Raw genomic sequence first — 26964 nt, 5'->3', positions numbered from 1 at the left:
ACGGCTAGAAGCTTCTTGAGTATGTAATACGTGCCCAGTTGCTGGTGTATGACTTGCCGTTCTATTCCGATCTGCGTACTTTTTAAGATCACTCTGTCTAATCGAACAGAAAGATGTTTCCAACTAAATAATGTTTATAATTATCCAACTCGTGTAGCCAGTGTTGATAGTTTTAATGTGATGTATCGTGTGCAAGATAGCAGTAATTGATGTGATTACCATACAGCGCTGCAAGTGAGTTTTATTCGAATATAGTAACATCTTGTTAATTCATTTTGACATTTGTGAATTGCTGTACACAAGGTGTCTAGTTTTCACGTCACAAGACTCGCGCACTTTCCATTAATTCATACAAAGATAAACTTCGTCTTGATAAAGCCACACACCCTCTAGTTAAACAAATTTCACATTTTTATCTTACTTATAACATGGACGGAAAGAGTAGCGGACCAAAACTTCACCTCGATGTTTCTCCAGTCGAAATTATAGCTCACTGTACGTCTATAACATATAATTAGCGTTAGAAAAACTTGAATAGTTACACAATACGCTCATGAAGGATTGGCCTTTTTATCTTCCATAATTCCGATACACCAAATGCACAATTTACCAATTATTTTTGATTAAATCGTACATCCAATAAAACATTTCGTTTCATCATCACCTTGTAAGTTGCTTAGGTCTGACATATGCATCTTATAGACAGTACCTGATCAATGAATTATCAACACTACATATTTGTGAATTATATTCGTGTTTACTCTAAAAGTTGAAGTCACAAGAATGAAACGCAGATGTACAACTCAAAGCATCTTATCTATTCGTTTTGATCACCAATTTCACAACAGGTGTTAAATATTTTTTTTTTTCACACAGTCGAATGCAAATATTCAAAACGATGTACCTTGAAAGTAATAAACTTCAGCGCAATGTTTTAACAGCCGCCTTTCTGCATTCAAGAGATGACAATTAAAGATGTATTGTTCTCCACTACTCCAGATGTGCAAAATATGTACAGCTTGTTAAATATAGAAGAAATACAGAAATTTCTAAATTTTGAAGAAAAATTAACAATCATCCTGTTTAACATAATTAACTATTTTTTTTTTTACTCCCTATGTTTGCAAAGCAGGTGTTTTGTCATACACTGAAACGCAATGCATTTCTGTTAAAAGAGTTTCTCGACTTTTACTAGTAATGGATCAACTGTTTTGGTGTCCAGGTCAATAATAATAATAGTCAAATTTGACACTTCAGCCCTAATGAGGGAGGCCCGTCTAGCAACTGGAATACAGTTTATTCAATACAGTCCCTGTTGTATATGTTTTTGCCCTATGCATAATAATTGTTGGTATTGAATAAATGTATTCGAATTTTCACCCTCATTACGGCCGAAACGTCAAATTTAACTGTTTTTACTGCTGACCTTGAATATCAAAAAAGCTAATGCAGTGTAATGCATTTCTCTCTTTTGCCATGTCAGCAATGATAGCATGAACGAAAATCTAAGCAAGTATCTGCACATCCTGTTTATTGCCAATGGATCTTTATTTACTCACTTTCATACTGTTGTTGAGAATCGAATGAGAAAATAGCATGATAATCATATAGGCAGTAATGTCATATGAAACATGTGCGTTCATAGATATTACATTCGTCACCAATTTCACGATACTTTATTTCAATGCAAAGCGCAAACTTGAGGCGTACCATGTAACATTATGTTAATTTATTATTGGTCCTACTACAAAAACAAATTAGTTTTGCAAAACTGATTTTGCGTGTAATAAGAAAAATATTGCATCGTATTTATTAATTTTTTTTACGACAGGTAATCACAACACTCAATTCTGTTCATCCACAAATTTACCCACGGCTACAAATTATACATTTGTGAAACTTGATTGCGTAATGCAATTGCATTATCAGCATGCGCATGTGCTTTCAATTTTGCGTTCGTGGTTGGAATTATTCATATAATATTCCTTCTTTACTTTTTCTCTCTATATCCATTTCTCAATCAGTCTAGGAGGTTGATTGGCCAACACTCGATATTTAGTTAATTATATTACGGGACAGATGTAAACTGAGTACTTTTTAAATTGTTGTATTTGTAGCTCTGAAAAATATAAAAATGCAAAGTACCGGAATTGTAAACAAAAGCTTCGATCACAATGTGTCACTTCAAATTATTTTACAATGGTTATTAGATTTGATATATTAGATTCGTTTCATTTCACCCTACGATGATTCACTTTATTCAGGAGACCATTCTGTACAATGCGCTGAACAGGTTTTCTTTTTTTTTTCAGTATTCAATTCAATATTATCATTTCTTGATTATAAGCAATATATTGGTACGGTGTTATAAAATTCAATATTTAAATAAATGAATATTAAAGGAAGTGATTCGGTGAATTTTCTTTTGAAAGTAGTCTTTCAAGAAACTAAGCCATGATAGATTGAAATCAAATGAATATACTAGAATTTGAACGATTTTGAAGTTATTTGAAACGAAGTCCACAATTAGATATGTACAATTTTTCACAACTCCAGTATTTTCTATTTCTATTCTTTGAAAGAAATATTTACAGCTTACGGACATATTAATTTGATAAATAACTCAATGTACTGTTATCTAGTATACCAATCTTAAAAAAAGATATCAACTTTTAATCAATCAACCTCCGTAATAAATGTTCGTATAGATGTGTTTAAATATTCGCTTAGTTATTTGTGATCAGAACTATGATCACACCAATTCACCGACTTCTTGTAAAATTTTTTGTTGGATAATTTATCTGGAATAGATGAAAGTTTATTTATATCCTCTGTTAAGCTGGTTATGAATTCAATATCTTGATGTTGTTTAAATATGTTTTAGTTGTGAAAATGAAAAGAAGGGGAAAAAATACCTATAGAATAGAAGAGAAGAAAAATATAATAAAAATAGATACTGCTGATATTCAATTGTTTGTTTACTACTTCATCTCGAAGCAAATGAATCAAAAAAGCTGCCTTTTAATCGATAAGCACATAGTTGAAAGTACTCAAAACTCATAAGGAACTAAAATCTTGTTCTGCAATAACTATTAACTTTGTTAAAATCGATCGATTAACAAGAATTGACTAATTTCATTACAGGATATTGTCTTCTATTTACAGATTATTATAAGCTAATAAACCTGTGGATTTGGAGGCACAGCAAAGAGAAGGTCTCTTAGACTGTGGTGAGTGAACTTCTTTTTGAATGTTTGTCATTTCTTTTTTTCTTCAACGATGTAAAACTCGTTAACATTTTTTCATCAAATCTATTCATACACTTGAGTCCAAAAACACTGTGTACCAATACTTAATATCACTTAGACGAATCGTCATAACATTCTTAAACTTACTCGTAGCAAGTGACAAACACAGTAATTAAAGAAACACGAGGTTGAAGTTAGTAATGTTGTTATAACGAAAACTTGGCGAAAAAAATACTATTTTCTTAATTTTACAATGTTTTTTAAGGAGCTAAGATTTCGAAACATAAATGTATTTTGTTTTATTGTGGTTTACTGAATTTCAGACAAAAAATTCTAAAATCGCCAAATAACGGTCTATTCTCAGCATAAATCATTACGATGACGTTACTAACTTCAACGTGATAAAGAAATAACATCACAGGAATTTCTTCTCAATGTATTGAAGAGTGAAATGATGTTTTAATACCTAAATCTCCTTCGATGTACCCACACCTTGTTATCATGTATGATTCTATCCATATTCAAAGCTTATTATATGTTAAATATTGTAGACAGGATGGAAACGAAATAAATGTTCCACGCTTTTCATTTATTCCTTGCACAAAGTATTCACTTTATTATATTATTATTATTATTCTGATATTAAAGATTTACACGGATTCGCATCACGCCTCTTCCCAGACTTTCTGCATCTCTCGCTCCTCTTCCTATCTCTTGTGTTGTTCTCTACCCTTGACCTTTTTCTCCTGTTTACATACCTGAATTAGCTGGGAAACGGTGTGTACGCGCATACTACACAGCATACTAAATTACTCATATTTCCACATTATATTATACGCGAATTTTATTACAATTTCACTCGTAATAATATAATGAATATTTTACGAATATATTGCGATATTGATTATTCGAAATTCTTGTCATGCCATTTCCTAGACCAGGAAAGCGTTTTTTCATTTAAAAAACGAACAGCAATTTTTACACAGATTACTGATATCTCTCCAGTCTCCTGGACATCCTTAAATAATTATATAGGAGTGCAACTTACTTTGAGCACAGAAAGCCTTTTATGCTGGTCCAAAGTACTTTTTATCAAACATGAACCACTCCTTAATCTGCGAAGTTGATTACTATGAATATATTAGTATTTTGAATTTGAAACGTCGAATGATGAATTTTCGTATAAAATTGAGTTTCTAGTTTTATAATTTAAACTGCTTTGGTCATGGATTTCGTTCGATGGACACTTTTGTAGAAAATTTTATTTGCTATAAAATGCTTTCAGGATCAAATTCAAATCATTTAATCATTCGGGCCTGAGGACAGCAATTGCACCACATCGTTGTTCTAAACTCAGAAAATCAACAAAACATTTAAACCAAAGTTTAACCCCACATAGAACAAATTTTATATCTTGCAACATAACAAATAGCGGATTGTTGGACAAGGTATTCAAATTTCAAAAAACATTAACCAATTGGTTGATCAAAAAGTGGAACTGTGCCTTTAAAAAAAAATTCCTACGTGAAGTCGAAGAGATTAGTTTTTTTGCACAAATCGGAATTTTACTCTGGTCGATTTGAAAAAATAACATCTTCCCCGTGTTAATTAAATAAGAAAACTTCTATCTAGGGCATCGATCGATTAAAATTAGCTTACAGAGATATCCTTTAACGAGCATTTTTTTTTTCATTATTTGCAACCAGTTATTCAAATGAGAACGAGAAAAAGAAATATTGATACCAAATGAAAAGTTCTAAATACTTAGGTTGCAATGGATACTTCCGAGGAACCGACGAGTCTGCAATCTATTTGTCACCTGGGTGCATCTGAGTTATTTCCAAAACACACAGTGGAAAGCGAAGACCCGTCTTTGACTGTTCCGTTCACTCCGCTTAGCGGAGAATCCGTTTTGGCGCTCGGACGCACTTCGGATGGCGTGCTCGCACTTTCGAACTATCGCTTGTACCTACAACTTAATCAATCAAACTATAATATACCGTTGGGTCTTATCGAGCAGCTTGAAGTAAAAGAGATATTCTTTCTCCATATAACTTGTAAAGATGCACCATCGTTGAGGTAAGCAGCTGGATTTTTTACTATCTCGATACATAAGAATGCCGATATACATTTAGTAATGATACAAAATCGTGAATCAAATACGTATTTCAGCTGCGCATTCTCCACAAACGAGCATTGCTTGGAATGGTTCAAGCGCCTGCACAAGCTCACTTATCCTAGGAAAAGTATCGAAGATATATTTGCATTTGCCTATTACGCCTGGTGTGTCGAAGAAGGCAAGGATTATCCACGATTGGGGAAGGATCCATCCTCTTACACTACTACCTTTCAATCAGAAGTGAGTGACATTTGTTATAATGGAATCCATTTGCGAATGGATGTATATTTAGAATGTATTGACTGTAGATTTTGAATTAAAAGTTAAGGTGAGAGAAGAAACATTTCAAAAAATCTCCACCACTGTTATATGCACAAATGATAGCGGATATGAATGAAACAACATCCTTACCACGCGATTGTAATCATTGTGAGGAAATTTGAATAACGCAGGCTACGATATCAACAATTGATGAAAAAGTTTTCTTATTAGGGTGTTCAAAAGTGATTGAACCTTGGTGCTTTTGGGCTTTTTTTGCTTGTTGACAAGATCCTCAAAATTTGTTCAAATAATGTTCAAGAAATCGCGTGACTAAAATCATGAGCATATATCTGAATACTGCGCCATCTATAATAAAATATAAGCCCTTTAACTGTCACGCGACTTTCTACGTGATCATGTCGATATACGCTTTTATGATTTTAGTCATGCACAATCTTACAAGGAAATATAATTGATAACCAAGCTGGTAATGAATACCTGTTGTACCACACTTATGCATCACTATTTTTATATACTATGAACGATCTTTGGAGATCTTCACGATGAAAAAAATGAGCCCAAATATTTATTTACTTATTATTTATTAAAGATGAATGGGATGTACCCTTGTACATAGAAAAAGATATAATAAAATATACATAATGCATTAATATATATATTTGAAATTCGTCGCGAGAGGCACATTTACGACTTGTGTGTGAGACTTGTCGACATGTGCACACGTTGAGACATCTATATGTGGCTATTAATGTGATTTACATTATTTTAGCCATTTAGGACGGCCCAGCCGTTCATTTTTGATGATATGAAAGAATCATATCCATATTGGAGTGAGAAAAATTTGCTAGAAAGAGTACAATTTCGAAAATTTTCAGGTGAGTTTCATATATATATTCAAAGGCACACGAAAACAAAACTTTGAGAAATTAATGACATTGTAGTCAGGGCGGCTAGGTGGTCTAGCGGAGTAAGTCTCCGGTAAAGCATCTCTAGATACCAGGTTCGATTCCTGGCTCCGTCGTTAATTTTTCAACTCACCTGAAAATTTTCGAAATTATATATATATATATTTGAAATTCGTCGCGAGAGGCACATTTACGACTTTTTTTTTTTTGATTTGATACATTGCTGAACAAACTGAAGGTATTAACAGAAGTGAAGAAATATTGGAGTAATCATGATCAGTAAAATGCATTGCCAGTCTTGAAAGCTACAAAACACACAAATAAGTGATTAAATTTTTCAAGTTTGTAAATGTTGTATATGTATGAGGTTTCCGAATAATAGAACATTAAGTTAAAATTGGATAAATAAATGAATATTAAAGTGTTCTAAAAGTTTGTACATTACAAAAACCTTTAGAAAATTCATTAATAAACTTAATTTGTTTCGTAGCTTTTAAAACATATATATATATATTTGACTCAGGTCAAAAACAGCAAAGTTTAAGCATTTTGAATATTTTGATTGTGAAACCTTTTCTTAAAATGGTAATATCCTAGTTTGCGTAGTTCGAATTTGTTTACAATTAGATTCGTTTCTGTTACTTATTAGAGATGTTGTTTCATTCGTGTCGACTATCATTGACGTAAGTAACATTCATCTTTCACAAGGCTGGTAAGTTACAAGGGTATTTTAGTCTAGAAGCCTAAATTTTGCGCATCTTATCCGGTTTGATAAAAGAAATATTTTTACATTACAGTTTTTCATATTCTGTTTATGGGCTATTCCGCGTCAACCGGATCAGTCATCTCTCAGATATTTTTTTAATTTGGCATGTGGATTGTGTGGGACGAGTTAGATTTTTGTGCCAAAGCGCGAATCTCATAATGCAAAATTCGATTTTTTATTAACAATAACAAATTAGACTCCCATTTTTTTCAAAAATTCATAACTTCGGCAAAAAATTAGATACAATATATTTTTTTTTTTCAAATTACGCGGAAAGCTCCATAGAATTTAAAAAAAAATACGAAATGGTAAAAACAAGTTGTTATCAATTGTTTATTTAACAATTAATTTTTCAAAGATTTTCAAAACAGTGACTGACACGATCAAAAAATTTTTTTAAAATTCTGACATGTTCCTTGAACTGTACTACAACCTGTGAATTAATTCCAGAGGGGTGTTTTTCTTCGTTTTCGAGTAAAAAATCATTAAAGGTGTCGATGCGCATGAAATTGCGGCCCGCCGAGTCTCTACGTAATGGCGGGCGGCCGGTTGCCGTCCACCGCTACACCGCGGTGGCGTCGCAGCGTTATTTTAGAGTCATTTTCACGATGTAGGACATGATTGAAGAATCTGAAAAAAATACTGTACCTTCACAAGGCCTGCTCAAAGCGATAAGTGAAGTTTCAAGAATGTGTTTTTATTTTAAAATAAGTAGCAAGTTATGTAATTATTATCATTTATGTGCACTCTCATGGTGTGTAACCGTTATTTTGAATCTCTGTAATAAAAAAACGGTGAAAAACACATTCCTGAAACTTCACTTATCGCTTTGAGCAGGCCTTGTGAAGGTACAGTATTTTTTTCAGATTCTTCAATCATGTCCTACATCGTGAAAATGACTCTAAAATAACGCTGCGACGCCACCGCGGTGTAGCGGTGGACGGCAACCGGCCGCCCGCCATGACGTAGAGACTCGGCGGGCCGCAATTTCATGCGCATCGACACCTTTAATGATTTTTTACTCGAAAACGAAGAAAAACACCCCTCTGGAATTAATTCACAGGTTGTAGTACAGTTCAAGGAACATGTCAGAATTTTAAAAAAATTTTTTGATCGTGTCAGTCACTGTTTTGAAAATCTTTGAAAAATTAATTGTTAAATAAACAATTGATAACAACTTGTTTTTACCATTTCGTATTTTTTTTTAAATTCTATGGAGCTTTCCGCGTAATTTGAAAAAAAAAAATATATTGTATCTAATTTTTTGCCGAAGTTATGAATTTTTGAAAAAAATGGGAGTCTAATTTGTTATTGTTAATAAAAAATCGAATTTTGCATTATGAGATTCGCGCTTTGGCACAAAAATCTAACTCGTCCCACACAATCCACATGCCAAATTAAAAAAATATCTGAGAGATGACTGATCCGGTTGACGCGGAATAGCCCTTATTCATGTTCCAAGAACTCACAAAAAAAAATGTTGTGTAAATAAAATAAAAACTGAATAAGTTATGGGCCTTTAAATACGGCCAAGAAAAAAAAAACGGTTTAAATTTAATATTTATAATTTAATAAAAAATTCATCTAAAACAAACATAAAATCTATTTTTTTGACAAATAAAAATGTCGTCATGACCAGCACCAATGAGAAAAAAAAATTATAAATTAACCCTTTCAGTCGCACGTTTTTCAGCTGAATAGTTTGGCCTGAATTTTGTTACCAGGAGGTTTTCGGGGTCGCTGATTACGAATCTGTAGTCAGAATTTGATAATTTCTGAGCCCAATATTGCGAATGCAACTTCGAAAAAATTATCAAAATTCAATGATTCTGGCCGAAACTTGTTACTTCATATTGTAATTGTCATATGAAGTAACAAAGTTCACTTGAAGTTGTAAATAAGTTGTGATAAGGCTAGGACGTGGAAATTTTTGAGGTGGGACGCTGAGCAACCTGAGCATCCAACTGTGACTGACAAAATTAAAGAAACAGTGTACTGTCTGAAGAAAAAGTTAATTTTTTCCATATATGCACAGAATGGCCGATTTTGGTCCCCATAACAAGGGAGGAAAGAAGTACTTTACCACCCCGAAAGTCTTTCCTCCCAGTAGCAAAATATCACTTTCTTACCTGGAAGCCTTTCGACACACTATCGATCGGTCAGCACAGTCACATCGCCTACAAAACAACGCCATCGGACGGTATGAATCGCCAACTAGGGAGAGCCAACAAACCTAACCTAACCTAAAGAAAAAATTCAAATGTGTGTTCTATAACGTAAAGTTTTGTTCAAGCTGAAAGCACGGGCTCAAAGTAAACAATGATAAGTGACCATTCTAAGGATCGTAAATTATTCGTGTAATAAATAAAATATCGCGTTTATTTGTGTCATAAATGAGACCCTCATTAATTTTTTTTTTTTAATCCTGTCTTTTTGCCCATCTTGTTTTGAGAGGGCAAAGCGAATCGAATTTATTCGCTTGATAAAGAAAATCCCAATAATCTTTTTTTTTTAATCTGAATTTTTGTTCATCTTATTTTTGGGGGGACTCTCTTGGACCCTGCCGTCACGCACAGTAATCTGTCAAAGTTCAGTTTTTCTAAGATTTTTAGACTCAAGGAGTCGACTGCGGCAAGATCCTAATTTACAGTTAATTGTTTCTAGAATGTGTTTTTATTTTAAAATAAGTAGCAAGTTATGTAATTATTATCATTTATGTGCACTCTCATGGTGTGTAACCGTTATTTTGAATCTCTGTAATAAAAAAACGGTGAAAAACACATTCCTGAAACTTCACTTATCGCTTTGAGCAGGCCTTGTGAAGGTACAGTATTTTTTTCAGATTCTTCAATCATGTCCTACATCGTGAAAATGACTCTAAAATAACGCTGCGACGCCACCGCGGTGTAGCGGTGGACGGCAACCGGCCGCCCGCCATGACGTAGAGACTCGGCGGGCCGCAATTTCATGCGCATCGACACCTTTAATGATTTTTTACTCGAAAACGAAGAAAAACACCCCTCTGGAATTAATTCACAGGTTGTAGTACAGTTCAAGGAACATGTCAGAATTTTAAAAAAATTTTTTGATCGTGTCAGTCACTGTTTTGAAAATCTTTGAAAAATTAATTGTTAAATAAACAATTGATAACAACTTGTTTTTACCATTTCGTATTTTTTTTTAAATTCTATGGAGCTTTCCGCGTAATTTGAAAAAAAAAAATATATTGTATCTAATTTTTTGCCGAAGTTATGAATTTTTGAAAAAAATGGGAGTCTAATTTGTTATTGTTAATAAAAAATCGAATTTTGCATTATGAGATTCGCGCTTTGGCACAAAAATCTAACTCGTCCCACACAATCCACATGCCAAATTAAAAAAATATCTGAGAGATGACTGATCCGGTTGACGCGGAATAGCCCTTATTCATGTTCCAAGAACTCACAAAAAAAAATGTTGTGTAAATAAAATAAAAACTGAATAAGTTATGGGCCTTTAAATACGGCCAAGAAAAAAAAAACGGTTTAAATTTAATATTTATAATTTAATAAAAAATTCATCTAAAACAAACATAAAATCTATTTTTTTGACAAATAAAAATGTCGTCATGACCAGCACCAATGAGAAAAAAAAATTATAAATTAACCCTTTCAGTCGCACGTTTTTCAGCTGAATAGTTTGGCCTGAATTTTGTTACCAGGAGGTTTTCGGGGTCGCTGATTACGAATCTGTAGTCAGAATTTGATAATTTCTGAGCCCAATATTGCGAATGCAACTTCGAAAAAATTATCAAAATTCAATGATTCTGGCCGAAACTTGTTACTTCATATTGTAATTGTCATATGAAGTAACAAAGTTCACTTGAAGTTGTAAATAAGTTGTGATAAGGCTAGGACGTGGAAATTTTTGAGGTGGGACGCTGAGCAACCTGAGCATCCAACTGTGACTGACAAAATTAAAGAAACAGTGTACTGTCTGAAGAAAAAGTTAATTTTTTCCATATATGCACAGAATGGCCGATTTTGGTCCCCATAACAAGGGAGGAAAGAAGTACTTTACCACCCCGAAAGTCTTTCCTCCCAGTAGCAAAATATCACTTTCTTACCTGGAAGCCTTTCGACACACTATCGATCGGTCAGCACAGTCACATCGCCTACAAAACAACGCCATCGGACGGTATGAATCGCCAACTAGGGAGAGCCAACAAACCTAACCTAACCTAAAGAAAAAATTCAAATGTGTGTTCTATAACGTAAAGTTTTGTTCAAGCTGAAAGCACGGGCTCAAAGTAAACAATGATAAGTGACCATTCTAAGGATCGTAAATTATTCGTGTAATAAATAAAATATCGCGTTTATTTGTGTCATAAATGAGACCCTCATTAATTTTTTTTTTTTAATCCTGTCTTTTTGCCCATCTTGTTTTGAGAGGGCAAAGCGAATCGAATTTATTCGCTTGATAAAGAAAATCCCAATAATCTTTTTTTTTTAATCTGAATTTTTGTTCATCTTATTTTTGGGGGGACTCTCTTGGACCCTGCCGTCACGCACAGTAATCTGTCAAAGTTCAGTTTTTCTAAGATTTTTAGACTCAAGGAGTCGACTGCGGCAAGATCCTAATTTACAGTTAATTGTTTCTAGTTCTAGTAACTAGTTTTAGAAAATCGTAATTGGCTGGAGACCAAAATATTCTTAAGAAAGTAGTTATAATGATGTGTAAAAAAATCGTCAAATTTTTTAAATTTCTGGGCTAGAATATACCACCCTTAAGAATCTACACTTTTTCGTTAATTTCGTTACAAGCTAGTCACACATTGAGTATTTATCATATTTATATAATTCTAAACTAGGATGATTTTCCTAAGAATATACCCAAAAGAAATACTAAAGTTGTAAATAAAAGTTTAGATATCGATATTTAGTTGAATCACTATAAAAAAAGATAAAAATTCCAGTGTTAGTTCGATTTCACTTTGCGATGACTCATTATATTCAAAATACTCTACCATCTTACTGAGACATTTCTTTCTGATGTGTCGATATCGTTTTCAAGACTGCTTTGATATTGATTTTGATCTCTAGACAGCATTGGTAAATTGACTACTCAAAGAAAGATTATCAAGCCATCGCGAATTGAAATTGAACAAATCTACTAAATGTTTTATCATTTTAAAGTGATTTGACTTTAAAACTGCAACGGTTGCTTTCGTGTCTTATCTGACCAGACAAGCCTATGTTTATTTGCTTTCATGTCACTTTGAAACCTATTCATTGAATATAAAAAACAGTAGAACCCTTACAATAATATTCTTCAGTTACCCTTGTAAATAAATCTGTGTATCATTTCTCAACTGCAATTTGTATTTTTCTAAAAACTAACAATTTCACTAATTCCAAATTGAAATGACAATTATAGGTGGAACGTTTGAAGTTCAATCTTCATGGTACCTGGCGTATTAGTCAAATAAATGTGGACTACAAAATGTGCCCATCATATCCTCCCCAGCTTTTAGTACCTGCTTGTATAACGGATGACACGCTCGAAAACGTTGCTAAATTCAGAAGCTCCAGACGAATTCCGGCGGTTGTGTGGAGGTAACGCTTTTCAAATTGGGCTGCTATCTGCCTCCTAAAAGTTACCGTTTCACACATTGCTTTTGTCTTGAACTGGATCTGTTAATTTAAAGGCATGTCAATAACGGCGCAGTAATAGCACGCAGCAGTCAACCTGAAGTTGGCTGGCTAGGATGGCGAAGCTCCGACGATGAAGATCTGCTCAAAGCTCTTTCCGACGCTTGCGCGTACGACAGAGGGGAATCAACAATGATTGACCCTTCGCTTGGGTACACAGATTCCCCAGAAGCAACAATTACCTCTCCTGGGAATAAGGTAAACGAACATTTGACAAGGTGTTTTGTTCAGAAGCAATATTCTTTTTCTCTCAGTCTGAAAAACTTTTTGTCCATTGTGAGAAAAAAATTCTCGCTATAGGATATCTCTGAAATTCAATTACGAAAGGTCTCTCTCAAAATCTGTAGTTTTCCCATTTCTATAACATGGGGATGACGTGATTTTTTTAAAAAAAATTTTTTATGAAATTTATGATATGAATTTTATCCTGGAAGGATTTTCTCGAGAATCAAATTCTTTATAAAAGTATCCAGAGAATAAAATCTGTAGCTCAAATGGTTAAAAAAATATAAGCCTCAAAAGTCATTTTAATATAAAAATTTATCTTCAAACATCCTTAGTGGCTCAACTATTTTCTTCAAACGAAAAATTTGAATACCAAATTGGTAGGTAAATCAATTTTGTATGGCAGTATCGATAGAGAGAAGTCTGTAGCTTCAACAATGCTGAAGTTACGAGTCTTGACAATTGATTGTAGGTCAAAATTTATGTTTCAATGTATCGAATGGCTAAACCATTTACCTTACACAAATTTGAGTGACAAATTTGTAGGTGATTTGATTGAATTCTCACGATCAAGTCCATATCGTTGAATACAGTTGAGTGAAATAATTATTCAAAAAACTAACACATTCCTTATGCTATTTGAATGGGAAAATTTCGAATTCTGAGAGCAATCTTTTAAAATTAGTTTCGAGAAATTTCCTTCTCAGAGGATTCGTTTTTGTTGTTCAGATGGGGATGAGAGAAAAAAACGTTGCTTCTCACCAAAACACCTCACTGCATAACTTGAGCCAAAGAAAGTAACACACGTTACAAACACATGGACAGCAAAATAATATAAGGTTGAAGTTTGTAATATTCATTATTATTTTGGAACCTCAGAATTCGTTTGAGAGCGTCAACTTTATAATATGTGAGTATTATTCTGCCTTGTACAGTTTGTCCAATTCTCGATGATTTTATTATTCGAGTTGAAAGATAATGATTCTTCCTATAATATAACTTCTAGATTATAAACTTCGCCTCCTAAAATAATTTATTAACTATGGTTTCTTTGAACAATAAATGATCAAAATGAATTTCAATTATTTGTATGATTGCAGAAAGTTCTGATAGTTGACGCGAGATCCTACACAACAGCGGTAGCGAATAGAGCACGCGGAGGTGGATGCGAATGCCCAGAATATTACCCGAGCTGCGACATCCAGTTCATGAACCTTCCTAACATACATTCGATACGAAAGAGCTTTCACGCCGTCAGACAGCTTTGCGCTTCCGACGCGGATCCACCAAAGTGAGTTTCCGAAGCTTACTGGCTTTGATATTATTGACATGACGCATTCTTGACAACTAAAATTCAATGTTCATGTCCCTCAGTTGGCTGAGTTTACTCGAAGGTACTCGATGGCTCCAACACATGTCCGGCTTACTCAGGGCAGCTGTAACTGTTGCTTCTGCTATTGAACGGGATGGACGACCAGTGCTTGTGCATTGCAGCGACGGATGGGACAGGACCCCACAAATCGTTGCCTTAGCTCAGTTGCTATTAGATCCCTATTACCGGACAATAGAGGTGATCATGCAGCAGATTAAAAATATAGTCTTACACAGTTGGTTGGACTGTTTGCCTCAAAGGGGTATATATGATGACGGCTGAAAAAATTAGTAAATTCTAGAAATTCATATCTTCACAGCGAACTATTTTATTCGAATAGGATTTATTGTATTCACAAGCTCCATTTACATTTTTTTTTTTTTAGTGTAACGAATTGATAGGAACTATTGTTCTTGAAGATAACATAACGTCAACGATTTTGCCCCTTGACATATGTTGCGGTGTTCACAATATCTCAAAATTAACTTAATCAATTTACTTTAAATTTTATCTTCTTTACCAGGATCCGAAATTTTTTTCATGACAAATGTCGACCGTTTGAAGTTGAAATTCAATAAAGAGGCTTGCTACTAACAGATTCTAGTAAGAAACAATATGAGAATGAAGTTCGATATACAATGCTTTTGATCAAAATAAACCGCAATCGATTTGAATAGTTGCCTATCAAGACGTGAAGTCCCAAATTTATACACTCTCAGCCATACATCCCCTTAAGGACAAATGGGCCATACCATGTCTGAATCAAAAGTTGAGGTAAAAGAAAAAATCGCAGGGTTCGTTCGCACAGGGAAAATTTAGAAAACCGGAAAAATTCAGGGAATTTCCTACAGCAGGGAAAAGTCAGGGAATTTCGAAAATAAGACCGGAAGTTTGAGTCCGTCGAAGGAATAAACTCGTTCTTATACCAAGTACTGTCAATTTTAAGAAGAAAAAAATGATGCTTAAAATTTTGTTTCGCCGCACCACTTCATACATTCTATGTACATATTACTTAATACCAAACCTTTTTCATTTTTTGGTTACGGAAAATTGCAGGCTGTTATTTGTAAATTGATAGTCAGACGGTTAGTTAATTACTAGGTAATATTGAAGGTATTAGTATTAATGTGTAAAAAAGATCGTCGATCATCAGCATCATCTTTCATGAAGGGTTACTGGAGAAATCCTATTTTCAGGCTGGAATACTTGGAAAAATCAGGGAATTTCAGATTTCAAAAACATACGAACACTAAACCGTTTAAAAAATCCCCAGCCATGTTATTTGTGCCAATGACAGTGATCGTGAAGGAAACAATATCCTTGCTATGCAATATAATAGTTATATGTGTGACAAGTCTATATAAGTCTGCACCACGTACGTAATTCTATATACTACCTCCATCTAAAACGATTCGTAAACAGCCTGCAATTGGCCGTGTCCCTAACTAGTAACTAAGGCTGGCAGGTACTGCATGTGCGTCGCAGGGCGAGCAGTGCTTGAAAAAGTAGATGAGGAAATGAATCTCAGCTAATTCGATTGACATATGCCAAGTTATCAACAATTAGAGCAAATTGTCAATGATTAGAATATTCAAAATTATTAAACTTTGGTATTTTCTCACTCATTCTAGTGGTTTTGAGCTTATTTTCTTTACCACGGAGATCTTCAGAGATTTCTTCAACCAAATTTTACTAATAGTTATCCCCAGGGTGAATGAAAATAGATATTATAGATGATTATCAACAATCATATTTGTGCGTCATGTCTACCTTACATGAGATGTATTGAATGATTTTTTGATCATTTATGGGGATCAGGTCAGAAACAACTTCAGAACTTCATCATTTTGAACGTTTGAATAATAAAACCATTTTTCAAGTTGTAAATATTCCAGCTTGTGTTATTCGAATTTATTCAGAGTTAACTTAGAATATTGAATAGGAGGGATGTACCTTCGTTGGTATTGATCATCACTGCCACAAATACCATTGCCGGAGATTGTTCAAACAGTTTTACCTATTTTTATAACTTTTGATTCAGATTCTGCCCATTTATCCATAATTGATCCTCGTTCAACTTGGAATATCAGTGTAACATTTCTAACACTAATTATTTTAGGGTTTCCAAATTCTCTGCGAAAGAGAATGGTTTGATTTTGGTCACAAATTTGCCGATCGGTGCGGCCAGACTATAGGCTGCGACGACCCGAACGAACGTTGCCCTGTATTTCTACAGTGGCTGGATTGCGTGCACCAATTGATACGTCAATTTCCGTGCGGTTTTCAGATGTCCCCAGAATATATCGTGAGTCCTATTCAGAAGTGATAAAATCAGTCGAGACAACGTTTCAAACAATTTTCATTCACTCAGAATCTGGAAATTATTCTTTATTCTAGGTCAAGTTGGCACAGCATACATATTCACAGCTCTTTGGAACATTCCTGTGTAATAATAGACAAGAGCGACTACAATTTAGAGTGCGAGAGCGCACTTTCTCCGTTTGGCGTTTTCTGAACTCAAATTCTTTTGTCAATTACCTGTATTCACCTTCAAAGCACCAGGTAAGTCGATGCTGGTTTGACAATTTCTTCCAGTAATGACGGTAGAATGATATCGTTTCTGTTTCCATTCTATTATCATTAATTTCTTATTTGAAGGTTCTATGGCCTAGCTGCAGTGTGCGTGACCTTGTGTTGTGGTCTGAGGTATATCTAGGCTCTATGGTTACGTCGACAGGAGACAACAAGGACAAACAAACAGTTGGCATAATTGATATTGAAGGAGGAGAAGGGGACGAACCTCAAAGCCAGATGACAAAGACACGATCATACGGTGATTTGATACATGCTCAAGACCACAACGTGTACCCACATAGAAGACTGAGCGACCCCAGCATTACATTAGAAAAGTAAGTACCTTACACACAGAGGAATGGTTTGTAGCATCTGAATCAACAGTTGGGGAAGGAAACTAAACCGATTTAAAAAAATATCAAACAGCATTTTCGCGCTGATGATCGTGAACACAAATGAAACAACATACCTACTATGTGAGAAATTTGTATGAACAAATTCAAATAACACAAGTTAAGATATCAACAAATTGAGAAAATGATTTATAATTACAACATTTAAAATGATTAAACTCTGGGGTTTTTGATCTGATTATAATATTTTTGAGCTTATTTTGTTAATCACAGATCTCCAGAAATCATCTAATAAAAATTTTACCAATAGTTACATGCAGATGATAAAAAGATTTTTATAAGCACAGTACGGCAAATATTCCTCAGCAATTGAGTTTGCGCCTTATAACTATCCTATAATTTAAGATTTATTAAATGTTTTTCAAATCGTTTTGTAAGCATATGGGTAGTAAGCCTATTGAACCCAAAAACACCAGGGCATATTCATTCGGAACTAGTTCTAACTGTAAAACTTTTCTCAAACTGTTGATATCTTAGTTTGCGTTATTCGTATTTGGCCGAAATCACTTGTATTACACAGCAGGGATGTTGTTTCATTCGAGTTTATTATCACTCGCACAAATAACATTGCTAAAGGTTTGTTGAAACAGTTTTTTCACTTTTCTTAAATTTTGATTCAGACTGTAACCCACATTCATCCTCAACGAAACTTCTCGTGACACGTAATTAACGTTTTTGTGTGCATATTTCAGAAAATTTGATTCAATGAATTTCGAGAATAATGATAAAGTTGAAAAAAACACGTTGAGTGATAGTATTCAGGCCGTACACGAAAACACAGTTGAAAACGTGAATTTGAGAAAGGATTATAAGGCTGAGATACCGAGCGGATCACCTGTCAATCCTTCGGTTGATAGTTCTACTGATACACTTATACCAAATGGCGATCCTGTTAACAATGCTGTTGATATTGATAACGAGATGTAAGTGTGATGTAATTTATGCATTTCGTTCGAAAACTTTTCCTAGACCATTGCAACTTTATTTTATTTACACGGATCCATAACAATGATATCAGATCCCAAAAGGCACCATCCGAAGAGTCGATACTAACTTGGGGAGATGCGAATCACCTTCGCAGCACTTGTAATTGCAACAGAGCTCACGACGGCAGCGATGTCAGCGACATAAGCGCACCTTTACTATCAAGAACCCCTAGCAGCGCTTGTCCTGCCTCGCCGATTCATCAAGATAACACAATTGAAAATTCTGATAAGCTAGATGATATTGACGGATTGCCTGTTATATGCAGTGACATTCAAATGCGATTGCAGCAAATAGACGTAGAAAATAAGGTGAAATCTGTAAATATGCTTAAAAATCGTTCACAACTCAATTGCTGATTACAGCTAACATTTATTTTATATTTCAGCTGAAGGTTGAAGCCTTGCGAAAGGAATTACACACAACAAGGCTAGCTCTGATTAAAAAAGTCTGCAATCACAACACTGACATTGATCGCATTGATGACATTGTGAGTACTATTAGGTTTAAGAAAAGCTGTTTCTGTTTTCTTTCCTCTTCTTGTTTTACTGTGAAGTTTATTACCCTGTTGTAATTATTGTTGAAGTTTCGTGATCATGGAGCTTAGGTTGTGAATTTCGTCGGTGAAAGCCGAAAAGACATTCAGTTAATAAAACACACAAAAACCGACGGAAAAATTCTTCAAACGAAAACGTCGTTTTGACTTTCACTGACGAAATTCATAATCTTATAATTATTAAGGAACGTGCAATTTAGTATCAGGACTTTAATTTGAACTATGTTTGGCTAATTATGATGATGCACTTTGCAGTTCTCGTAATTTTTTCGCTGTCAATTAGCTTTCTTGATGCTTTTTCCCCCTGCAGATATTTTTCGACTCATATTGAGCTCAACGTACGTTACTTACTCACCAGTTTTTTAAGTATGAAAAATGGAAGTGGTGAGAGTTCGGAATATGATTTATGTTCCGTGACATCTGCGAGAGTTGTGAAGTAAGACAGATTTTAATATTAAAAAATCAAAAACAGTTCCATTTAATACCAGAACATAATCAATACCAAAACACAAACGAATGAAGGACGTGATATTTTCTTGAGACTCTATTGGTTTTCCTTCATAATCCATGAAATCTAATTATGTTTGAGCTTTTCAGTGAATTTAACGAGATTACAATATCATTAGCTTCAATAATTGTAAACATTAGATGTGTTGCAGAAAAAATCGTTGTAAAAAAATCTCTAGCAGTGTTGTTTCTGCGAATGATGGTGAAAACTAATGCAACAGCATCTCTACTATGTAGTAGAAATGAATCTCAGCAAATCCGAATTGCAGAAGCTGAGATATCAACAATTTTAGAAGAGATTTCATAATTAGAAGTCAATAATGGTTAAACTCTGGTGTTTATGATCCGAATTCAATTTTTAGATTTATGTTGATTACCATAAAGATCTCCAAAAATCGCCGGAAAGAATTTTTACAAATAGTTGTTGGCAGAGTGGATAAAAATAAATTCTTGCAAGGATGGCATAACAGATGTTCGTCAACAATTAGGTTTTCATGTGATAACTATGATATAATATAATATTTCTTGAATGTTTTTCAGACAATTTTGTGAGGATCTGTTCAGTGAGTAAAACGTGCCCCAGAACACTAGAAAGAAATAGTGTAGCTCAAGAGTTTAGCAGAGTTAAAAGATTTTGAACATTCTAATTCTACAATTTATTTTCAAATTATTGATACCTTAGCTTGTCTTACTCGGACTTGCCAAGATTAATTTCTGTTACATAGTAGGGTGTTGTTTCATTTGTGTTCACAGTCATTGGCATAAATAATATTACTGGAGAATTTTTAAACAAACCAGCCTATTCATCCATAATTGACCGTTTCTAACTGTATTTAGATATAACAAAAAAAGGAAGAAAACGTTCATGTACGATTCAGCAAGTATGAAACTGTACAAATAGATTGTAAAATAGCTAAAACTGAGTTTTTAATTTAGGGGTCATTGCCAGATTCAGTTGGCAGTGCAGGTGAACACGGAGAATCGCTTCCCTCCGACATGTCTTGGGAAGCTGTGGAAGAGCTGGGCCCAGCACCGGTCCTATGGGTGCCTGATCATGCAGTTAATCGTTGTATGGGATGCGACACAGAATTTTGGCTTGGAAGACGCAAGCATCACTGCAGGTAAAGAAAGCAAGTTGCTAAAACATTGACAAATGATGTAAATTTGAACAAGGAAATGGTATTTTCCGATAAACTGACAAAGAAAGTTATACTTTCAGAGGCTGTGGTAAAATATTCTGTGCAGACTGTTCGGAGAACTCGACTCCGCTGCCTAGTGAACAGCTCTACAATCCAGTCAGAGTTTGTAGCGACTGTTTCTCGCGACTGCATCATGTAAGTCCCTGTCAACACACGAAACTCCATGCAATGAAAATTCACGATAATGAAACTGAGCCAGTATCAAGCACTGAGATAACGACATGCCATAGAATAATAACTGCGATGGCGTCGGCAACTAAAGTTCAACCAATTGGCAAAGACACATGCACTAATTCAGCAATGGCCACTCAGCAAAAATTGCCTTCCTCGCTTACCGCTGCTCCAAACTGAGTTATCCAACAAAGAAATCTGATCCACAACTGATTATTCGTTAAGTTGGGGTAAATTTTTAGCACTGTATTATATTGAATATATAATTAATTTTTCCAGAATACAACTATATTTAGAATTATGGTTGTAGAGTGGATTTATACATAATTAAGTTTATATATAAATAAATAAAAAAAATAAACAAAATGCAGACGATGAAGTTAAAGATTTCAACAAAAGTAAATTTAGGTCTATTAAGTGATGAAATATTTATTACTAGAATAATTTATACAAAAAGCAAACAAACAAACATTTACGAATATCCAGAAAGAGTAAAGAGAAACAGCAGAGAAAAGTTTCAAAAAGAAAGAAACTAAAACAAAATCGTGGAAAAAAATTATAAAATATTTCAGGTCAATGTTATTCCAATTGTATCTAAATTAATAATTATATTCGTTTGTCATTTAGTTAGAAGTTTTAAGTTGTAGGAAACTATATTATTACGACATGAAGATACGGAGATTTGCTCTCCGCAGCGAGGTATAGTGGTTGCACACTATTTGGATAGGCTGTGAAAGATGTCTGGTAAATTGGACACAAATAAAAGAAACGCTAATAATTGGTAACAATATTACTGTTATAATGAAAAAAAAGTGTGTATATGTATATATATATATATATATATATATATGTGTGTGTGTATATATACATGTATATACCTGTGTATGAATCAGAATATTAAATGTACTATGGTATTTCATATTTGTATTATAATTATTTGTATTATACCGAGGTGCCAAGCAATATCAACCATGTTTCGTATTCGAGGAATTAAAATATGATTTTAGTTTCAAATTACAGTGATAGGATTAGTTCGGTTCCAGAGCAAAACTTACGTCCTGGCATTGTAGGAATAATGTAATTGGAGTAAATAATAATTAACGTATCATTTTGATCGTACAAGCATGTTATGGAATGGCATCAAATAAAACATATCTATAATAATCTTTAATTTATTAGTAAACCTTGGGTGATAAAATATTTCAATAATATCAACACCCAACCTGAAAACAAAAATAATAGGAATATATGACGCAAGGTAAATTGAATATAAAATTATTCAGATCACCATCTTCATTGTGAAATCTATATATCGACCAATCCTAAAAACAAGATCGCAGCTCGTGAGCACTGCCTATAACTTCATAGTTCGGATGAATCGTCAATAAGATCATACCTCGCGAGCCTTCCCTGATAAAAATAACAGATGGATAAATATATCCTACTTGAACTAATGTACGGTTTTTGGTTCTGTATTGTTTACTAGCTCTTTTACTATATCTATTGGAAAAATTATATTACTAAATTATTAAACATAATGGTAGGTTGACTGTTGAAGATAATTAACTCGATAATTTACTTATAATTTGTTGGTCTTTTAGGTGAATTTATATCAATAAAGATTGCAAGTAAACTTTACCAATAACATTCATTCAATCTATTATTAACATTTTCTTTGAGGACTTGAACTCAAAGTTTTGATACCTTTATATTTGAAACTTAATTTCACAGCAAAATACAAACTTACAAATTATCTGACAAAGAAAAGACAGTTGGAGTTTAGTGTTAACTGATTTCTGTCAGAACTCTGTTATCCTGTGTTTTATATTTGTATAAAGTTCCTTTTGTTGTGTCTGCCCACGCTAAAGTACTGGCTTTGGATAAAATCAAATCTGGTTCAATGGCAGCTTCTGCACACCTAGAAATGTGCTCATCCAAATTGATTTTATCCTCAGTTTTTCTTCTATATTTTATATTATGGTCGAAATTTTCCTCCTCAATGTGGCTTAAATTTACTTTTGAGTCCCTCAATAATCTTATCCCTGATGTATTTTTCTTACTTTTCTTGGGCTTTGAAACGCTGCCATTTTTGTAGACGACTTCTTGGACAGATCTGAAAGGGGGTAACAGAATTTTTAACACAGAACATGAAAGATTAAAAATTGTCCATCAGTTGTTTCAAAACTTACTTATCTAAAGATTTGGCCAGCTGTTTTGCAACAAAATTTTTAAAATCTTGAGACACTCCAAATTTGTTATATTCTTCCATCAATTCGACGTTTCTCCGCAACGATTTTGGTAATACAGATTTTTCAGCTTCTACATCATTTCCTAAAAATCGTTGACGTTATTCTTCAGAAATTACTTATTTATTTACATACTTCAACACTATGCAAAAATTAATATTACATTCTACGCTTTTACATCGTGTGATCGTGTCTCTAGATTAAATTTAAATTACTGCGAATTGACTTAGCGAATCAAACTAAAACAAAGGTGAGTAGAATAAGGAATGTAAAGACAGTTGAGGTTAAAGTACAATTTTCAAAATGCATAAACACCGGTTTCTGGCTTGTTGTAAAATAAGGAATCTTTTAAAAACTGAGAGTCTGTAGCTTCTTTTAATGCTTCCAAATTCTCTTCATCGTCGTCAGTACTCGATGGAGACTCGTTCAAAGTTGACATGTTTATAATCAAGGCCTGGAAAGTGCCATAGGCCGACTGGTTCAGCGTTGGCAACCTAGAAGATGACGCTGATCGTACCAGGGGCGTAAGATTATCGTACCTGACGAAAAATTATCGTACATTTTGAAATAACGTAAAAAAGCGTTAGTTATTAATAAAATAATAAAATTAATATTATCGTGAAGTTATATTGCGCCCGACACATAATTTTTTGAATTTTATCATTTTTGCACGGGTGTACCGGGTAGTAGATGAGGCTAAAATTTGTACGATTCAAAAATTTTACGTAAATCAAATAGCTCCAAATTTAATCAGTCAATTATTCATATATTTTATGTATATTTTTTTTATTTTTTATTTTATATATATATAAAAGAGTGAACGATTATCCATCGATATTTTTGTCCATCACAAACTAATGACTTTATTCGTTCAATTAGGAAAAAATTCTAGATATTTGAATATTATCGTACAATTGCGTACGATAATGAATCGCTATGGTATATCGTACGTTGGTATGAAATTATCGCACATGTACGATAATTATCGTACGGTTGCCAACACTGGACTGGTTCCTTGTTTTGTACTGCTTTCAACCACGGCACGCCTTTTAGCGCTACAGTCGCGGGCAATTGGTTACACCATAGACTTATAAAGATAGACTGAGCCACGTTTGTATATAAGACCGTGGACCGAGCGCTCCTATAAGAGGTACTGACAATTACATATAAAGGACAGAGATATACCGGGAGTACTGCTCTCTCTTTTCAATCGGCGTCGTGGTGGGAGACAACGGAGCAGTGGAATGGGAACAGCTATGGATATAGGCGCATAATTTCGCCTCATTCTCCTCTACCGCCTCGATCCCCGCCACAAATATCGTCAGAGAGAGAAAGGAGTACTCCCGGCATATTTCTGTCCTTTAATTATTTGCTTCAAGCGGCTCATAAGAGCGCTCAGTCTATCTTTATAAGTCTATGGGTTACATTCGCTACACTACTTCGTGGTTACACCATGGTCAGCCCCTTGACACAAGCTGCTAAAAGTGGTTCGCATAATGTCCCTCGATTCTGCCGCCAATTCCCACCACTAGTGGCGCTAGTAGTTGTCTGACGAGCTTGCGCGCGGTCAGCGAGGGCAGCGAGCGTGTCAGAAGTCTACTACTAGCGCCACGTAGAGGAACTAAAAAACAGGGATAAGACGCGTACAATTTTTTAGTATACGAGCAGTGGTGAGTGTCAGGCACTGGTATCAAGGGGCTGCCCAAGATCGACTAATCGATGATTTTGCAATGTGATTGGTAAAAAGTTTTCGATTCAAACTATCGCCTTATAGAGACCGTGCGCAAATTCACACCAGTGTGACGTCGGAACGGTACCTAGTGGAAATCTCCAGATGTTAGACACCGGAAACATTCACACACAGCTACAGCTAGACTCACATCAGTAGTTTGGGTCACCAATTACCGATTAAGTATTGAAATACACCGGACAACGGGCATTCTGTCGCTCTAGTCGAACGAACCGAAGAGGGAGAAATTGTTGGATAAAAGATTTAATTTGGCTTACCTTTTTGAGAGTATTCTGGATGCGATGACTTGTAGATTGGTGAGAGGTTTTAGCGGAATAACTGACTTTAATATTTGGATATTTTGACTAACTTGGTTTATTTTATAAGTTTGATATTTAAAAGTCACAAACGCAGAGTTACACAGTGTAAGATCTTAGACTTAGTATGACAAAATGGAGTTGAAGCTCGCTGAACTTTTGGGCAGAGTAACGTTGTATGAAAGTTTAAATGCAAAAGGCTAAAGGATTTTACCGCGAGACTGTACCGGAACTAGATGACGAATCTGGAGGTAGAAACACAAGAGAGCGATCGAGTGATCGGTCGCCCTTTTTATAGGGGTCGATCGTTGCGCAGAACGATCCCCCTCTCTAGTTTTTTGGTCGCCTTTGCGCACCTCCCCTCTTTTCTAGGAATTCTAATTAGGGCACGACATCTTCGCCGCATGCACGCCTGTGATCTTAGTTCTTTAGCTATTACTATATTGTAGGTTTTTACGTATGGTATATCGCTGCTTGGTGCGGTGGTGTAGGTGCGTGGACTTGGTTCCGTAGTTCTCCGAACTGCGTGAGCTTTTCGTTGTGTCGCCAGCCCCCTTTGTGGCGCCAGCCCCCTTTGTGGCGCCAGCCCCCTTTCTGGCGCCCCTCAGCCACTTAACTACCTGTCTACCTCTTAATGTTATTGCTATCTTGCTCGTTACAAAGCCCATATTTCATTTTGGTTACCTGTCGTTTGTTAGTTTTATAGTTATATCTATATAGAATTGTATATGTATTATAGTCGACTACTGTCGTTGTTAGTTTTATAGTTGTATCTATATAGAATTGCATATGTATTAAAGTCGACTACTGTCGTTGTTAACCTGGAGTACAATAGCAATTGTTTATGAACATAGTTTGTTATTTGTTTAACATTATTAGAATCACGCTGCTGCGAATATCTTTAGTTGTTTGTGTTATAACTATCTTAACAGATTTAGAGTACTTAGTAATTTGATGATTCATAGCTTTAGAGCAGGTTTACATGTGTGCTTTTGTATATGATTCCCTTCTGTAGTTGTTAATTCTTATATTGATATAAATCGGCTTGGAAGCTTCTAGAACGTTTTCGTTTCGTCGGTAAGTTTCCTAATGTATTCTCTAGGTAAGGCTCTGTATGGCTCCACATTGGAGATCTGCATTGCCTTCAAAACGTTGCGCGTGTTGCCTACAATACGGCGTTGCGGAAGAAGGTATAGTTCATGCTGGGTAATTAGCATTCACGGTTTGATGGTTTTGCAGTCTCTGGTTTTATGGGTTATTGCAGCAGTGCTATCTTTACATTATATTGGTTATGCATTTATCTATGGTTTTACAGTCTTCTATACTCCAGGCTATATAGTAAAGCGTATGTTGCTTATAGTATAGCTCTCAGCTCCGAATGCCTAAATGGCATTGTTGAGTGCTATATAATAATTGGGTATAATTGTGTTAGTTAATTATAGTGTTAATATGATAGTGATATATAATAACGCATAATAGTATTATAGTTCTCTGTAGTACGAAGATCTCGTAACATGGTTTTTAAGCCTTGGCTAGTGAATTTCATAGTTATTTCCATCTAGGGATATTCCAAATAGTTAGACAGTTGTTTTAATTTCTTATGGTTACAAGATTCTCGTACTTCGAGTTTGGTTAGTTTATAAAAGTAACATGCAGTAATA

The 26964-nt window shown here is 34.6% G+C and overlaps 2 protein-coding genes across 6 annotated transcripts; one reads left to right on the top strand and one right to left on the bottom strand.

The window, feature by feature from the left end:
• Nucleotides 1-21930, top strand: LOC124211375 (phosphatidylinositol-3,5-bisphosphate 3-phosphatase MTMR3). Of its 5 annotated transcripts, XM_046610375.2 has the most exons (17): nt 1-234; nt 3166-3230; nt 5017-5327; nt 5421-5607; nt 12736-12914; nt 13007-13208; nt 14336-14526; nt 14610-14805; nt 16727-16912; nt 17005-17169; nt 17266-17516; nt 18287-18517; nt 18613-18889; nt 18967-19068; nt 20578-20762; nt 20861-20975; nt 21071-21930. In XM_046610375.2, the coding sequence occupies exons 3-17, from the start codon at nt 5023-5025 to the stop codon at nt 21098-21100; spliced, it is 2802 nt and encodes a 933-aa protein (XP_046466331.1). In that variant the 5' UTR covers nt 1-234; nt 3166-3230; nt 5017-5022; the 3' UTR covers nt 21101-21930. The 5 variants fall into 5 exon arrangements, with proteins under 5 accessions (XP_046466331.1, XP_046466327.1, XP_046466329.1 ...); XM_046610371.2 differs by having other exon boundaries at nt 2-234; nt 20861-21930; XM_046610373.2 differs by having other exon boundaries at nt 2-234; nt 3145-3230; nt 20861-21930.
• LOC124211377 (uncharacterized) lies at nt 21298-25414 on the bottom strand. Its single transcript, XM_046610376.2, has 4 exons — nt 25265-25414; nt 23573-23751; nt 23201-23342; nt 21298-23124 (listed from the first exon to the last, which is right to left on the bottom strand). The coding sequence occupies exons 2-4, from the start codon at nt 23694-23696 to the stop codon at nt 22797-22799; spliced, it is 594 nt and encodes a 197-aa protein (XP_046466332.1). The 5' UTR covers nt 23697-23751; nt 25265-25414; the 3' UTR covers nt 21298-22796.
• Between the last annotated feature and the right edge of the window lie 1550 nt (nt 25415-26964).

Source organism: Neodiprion pinetum, chromosome 2, assembly GCF_021155775.2.
Source record: "Neodiprion pinetum isolate iyNeoPine1 chromosome 2, iyNeoPine1.2, whole genome shotgun sequence".
NCBI lineage: Eukaryota > Metazoa > Arthropoda > Insecta > Hymenoptera > Diprionidae > Neodiprion > Neodiprion pinetum.
The sequence above is the reverse complement of the archived record's forward strand: the minus strand, read 5'-3'. Positions and strand labels throughout refer to the sequence as shown.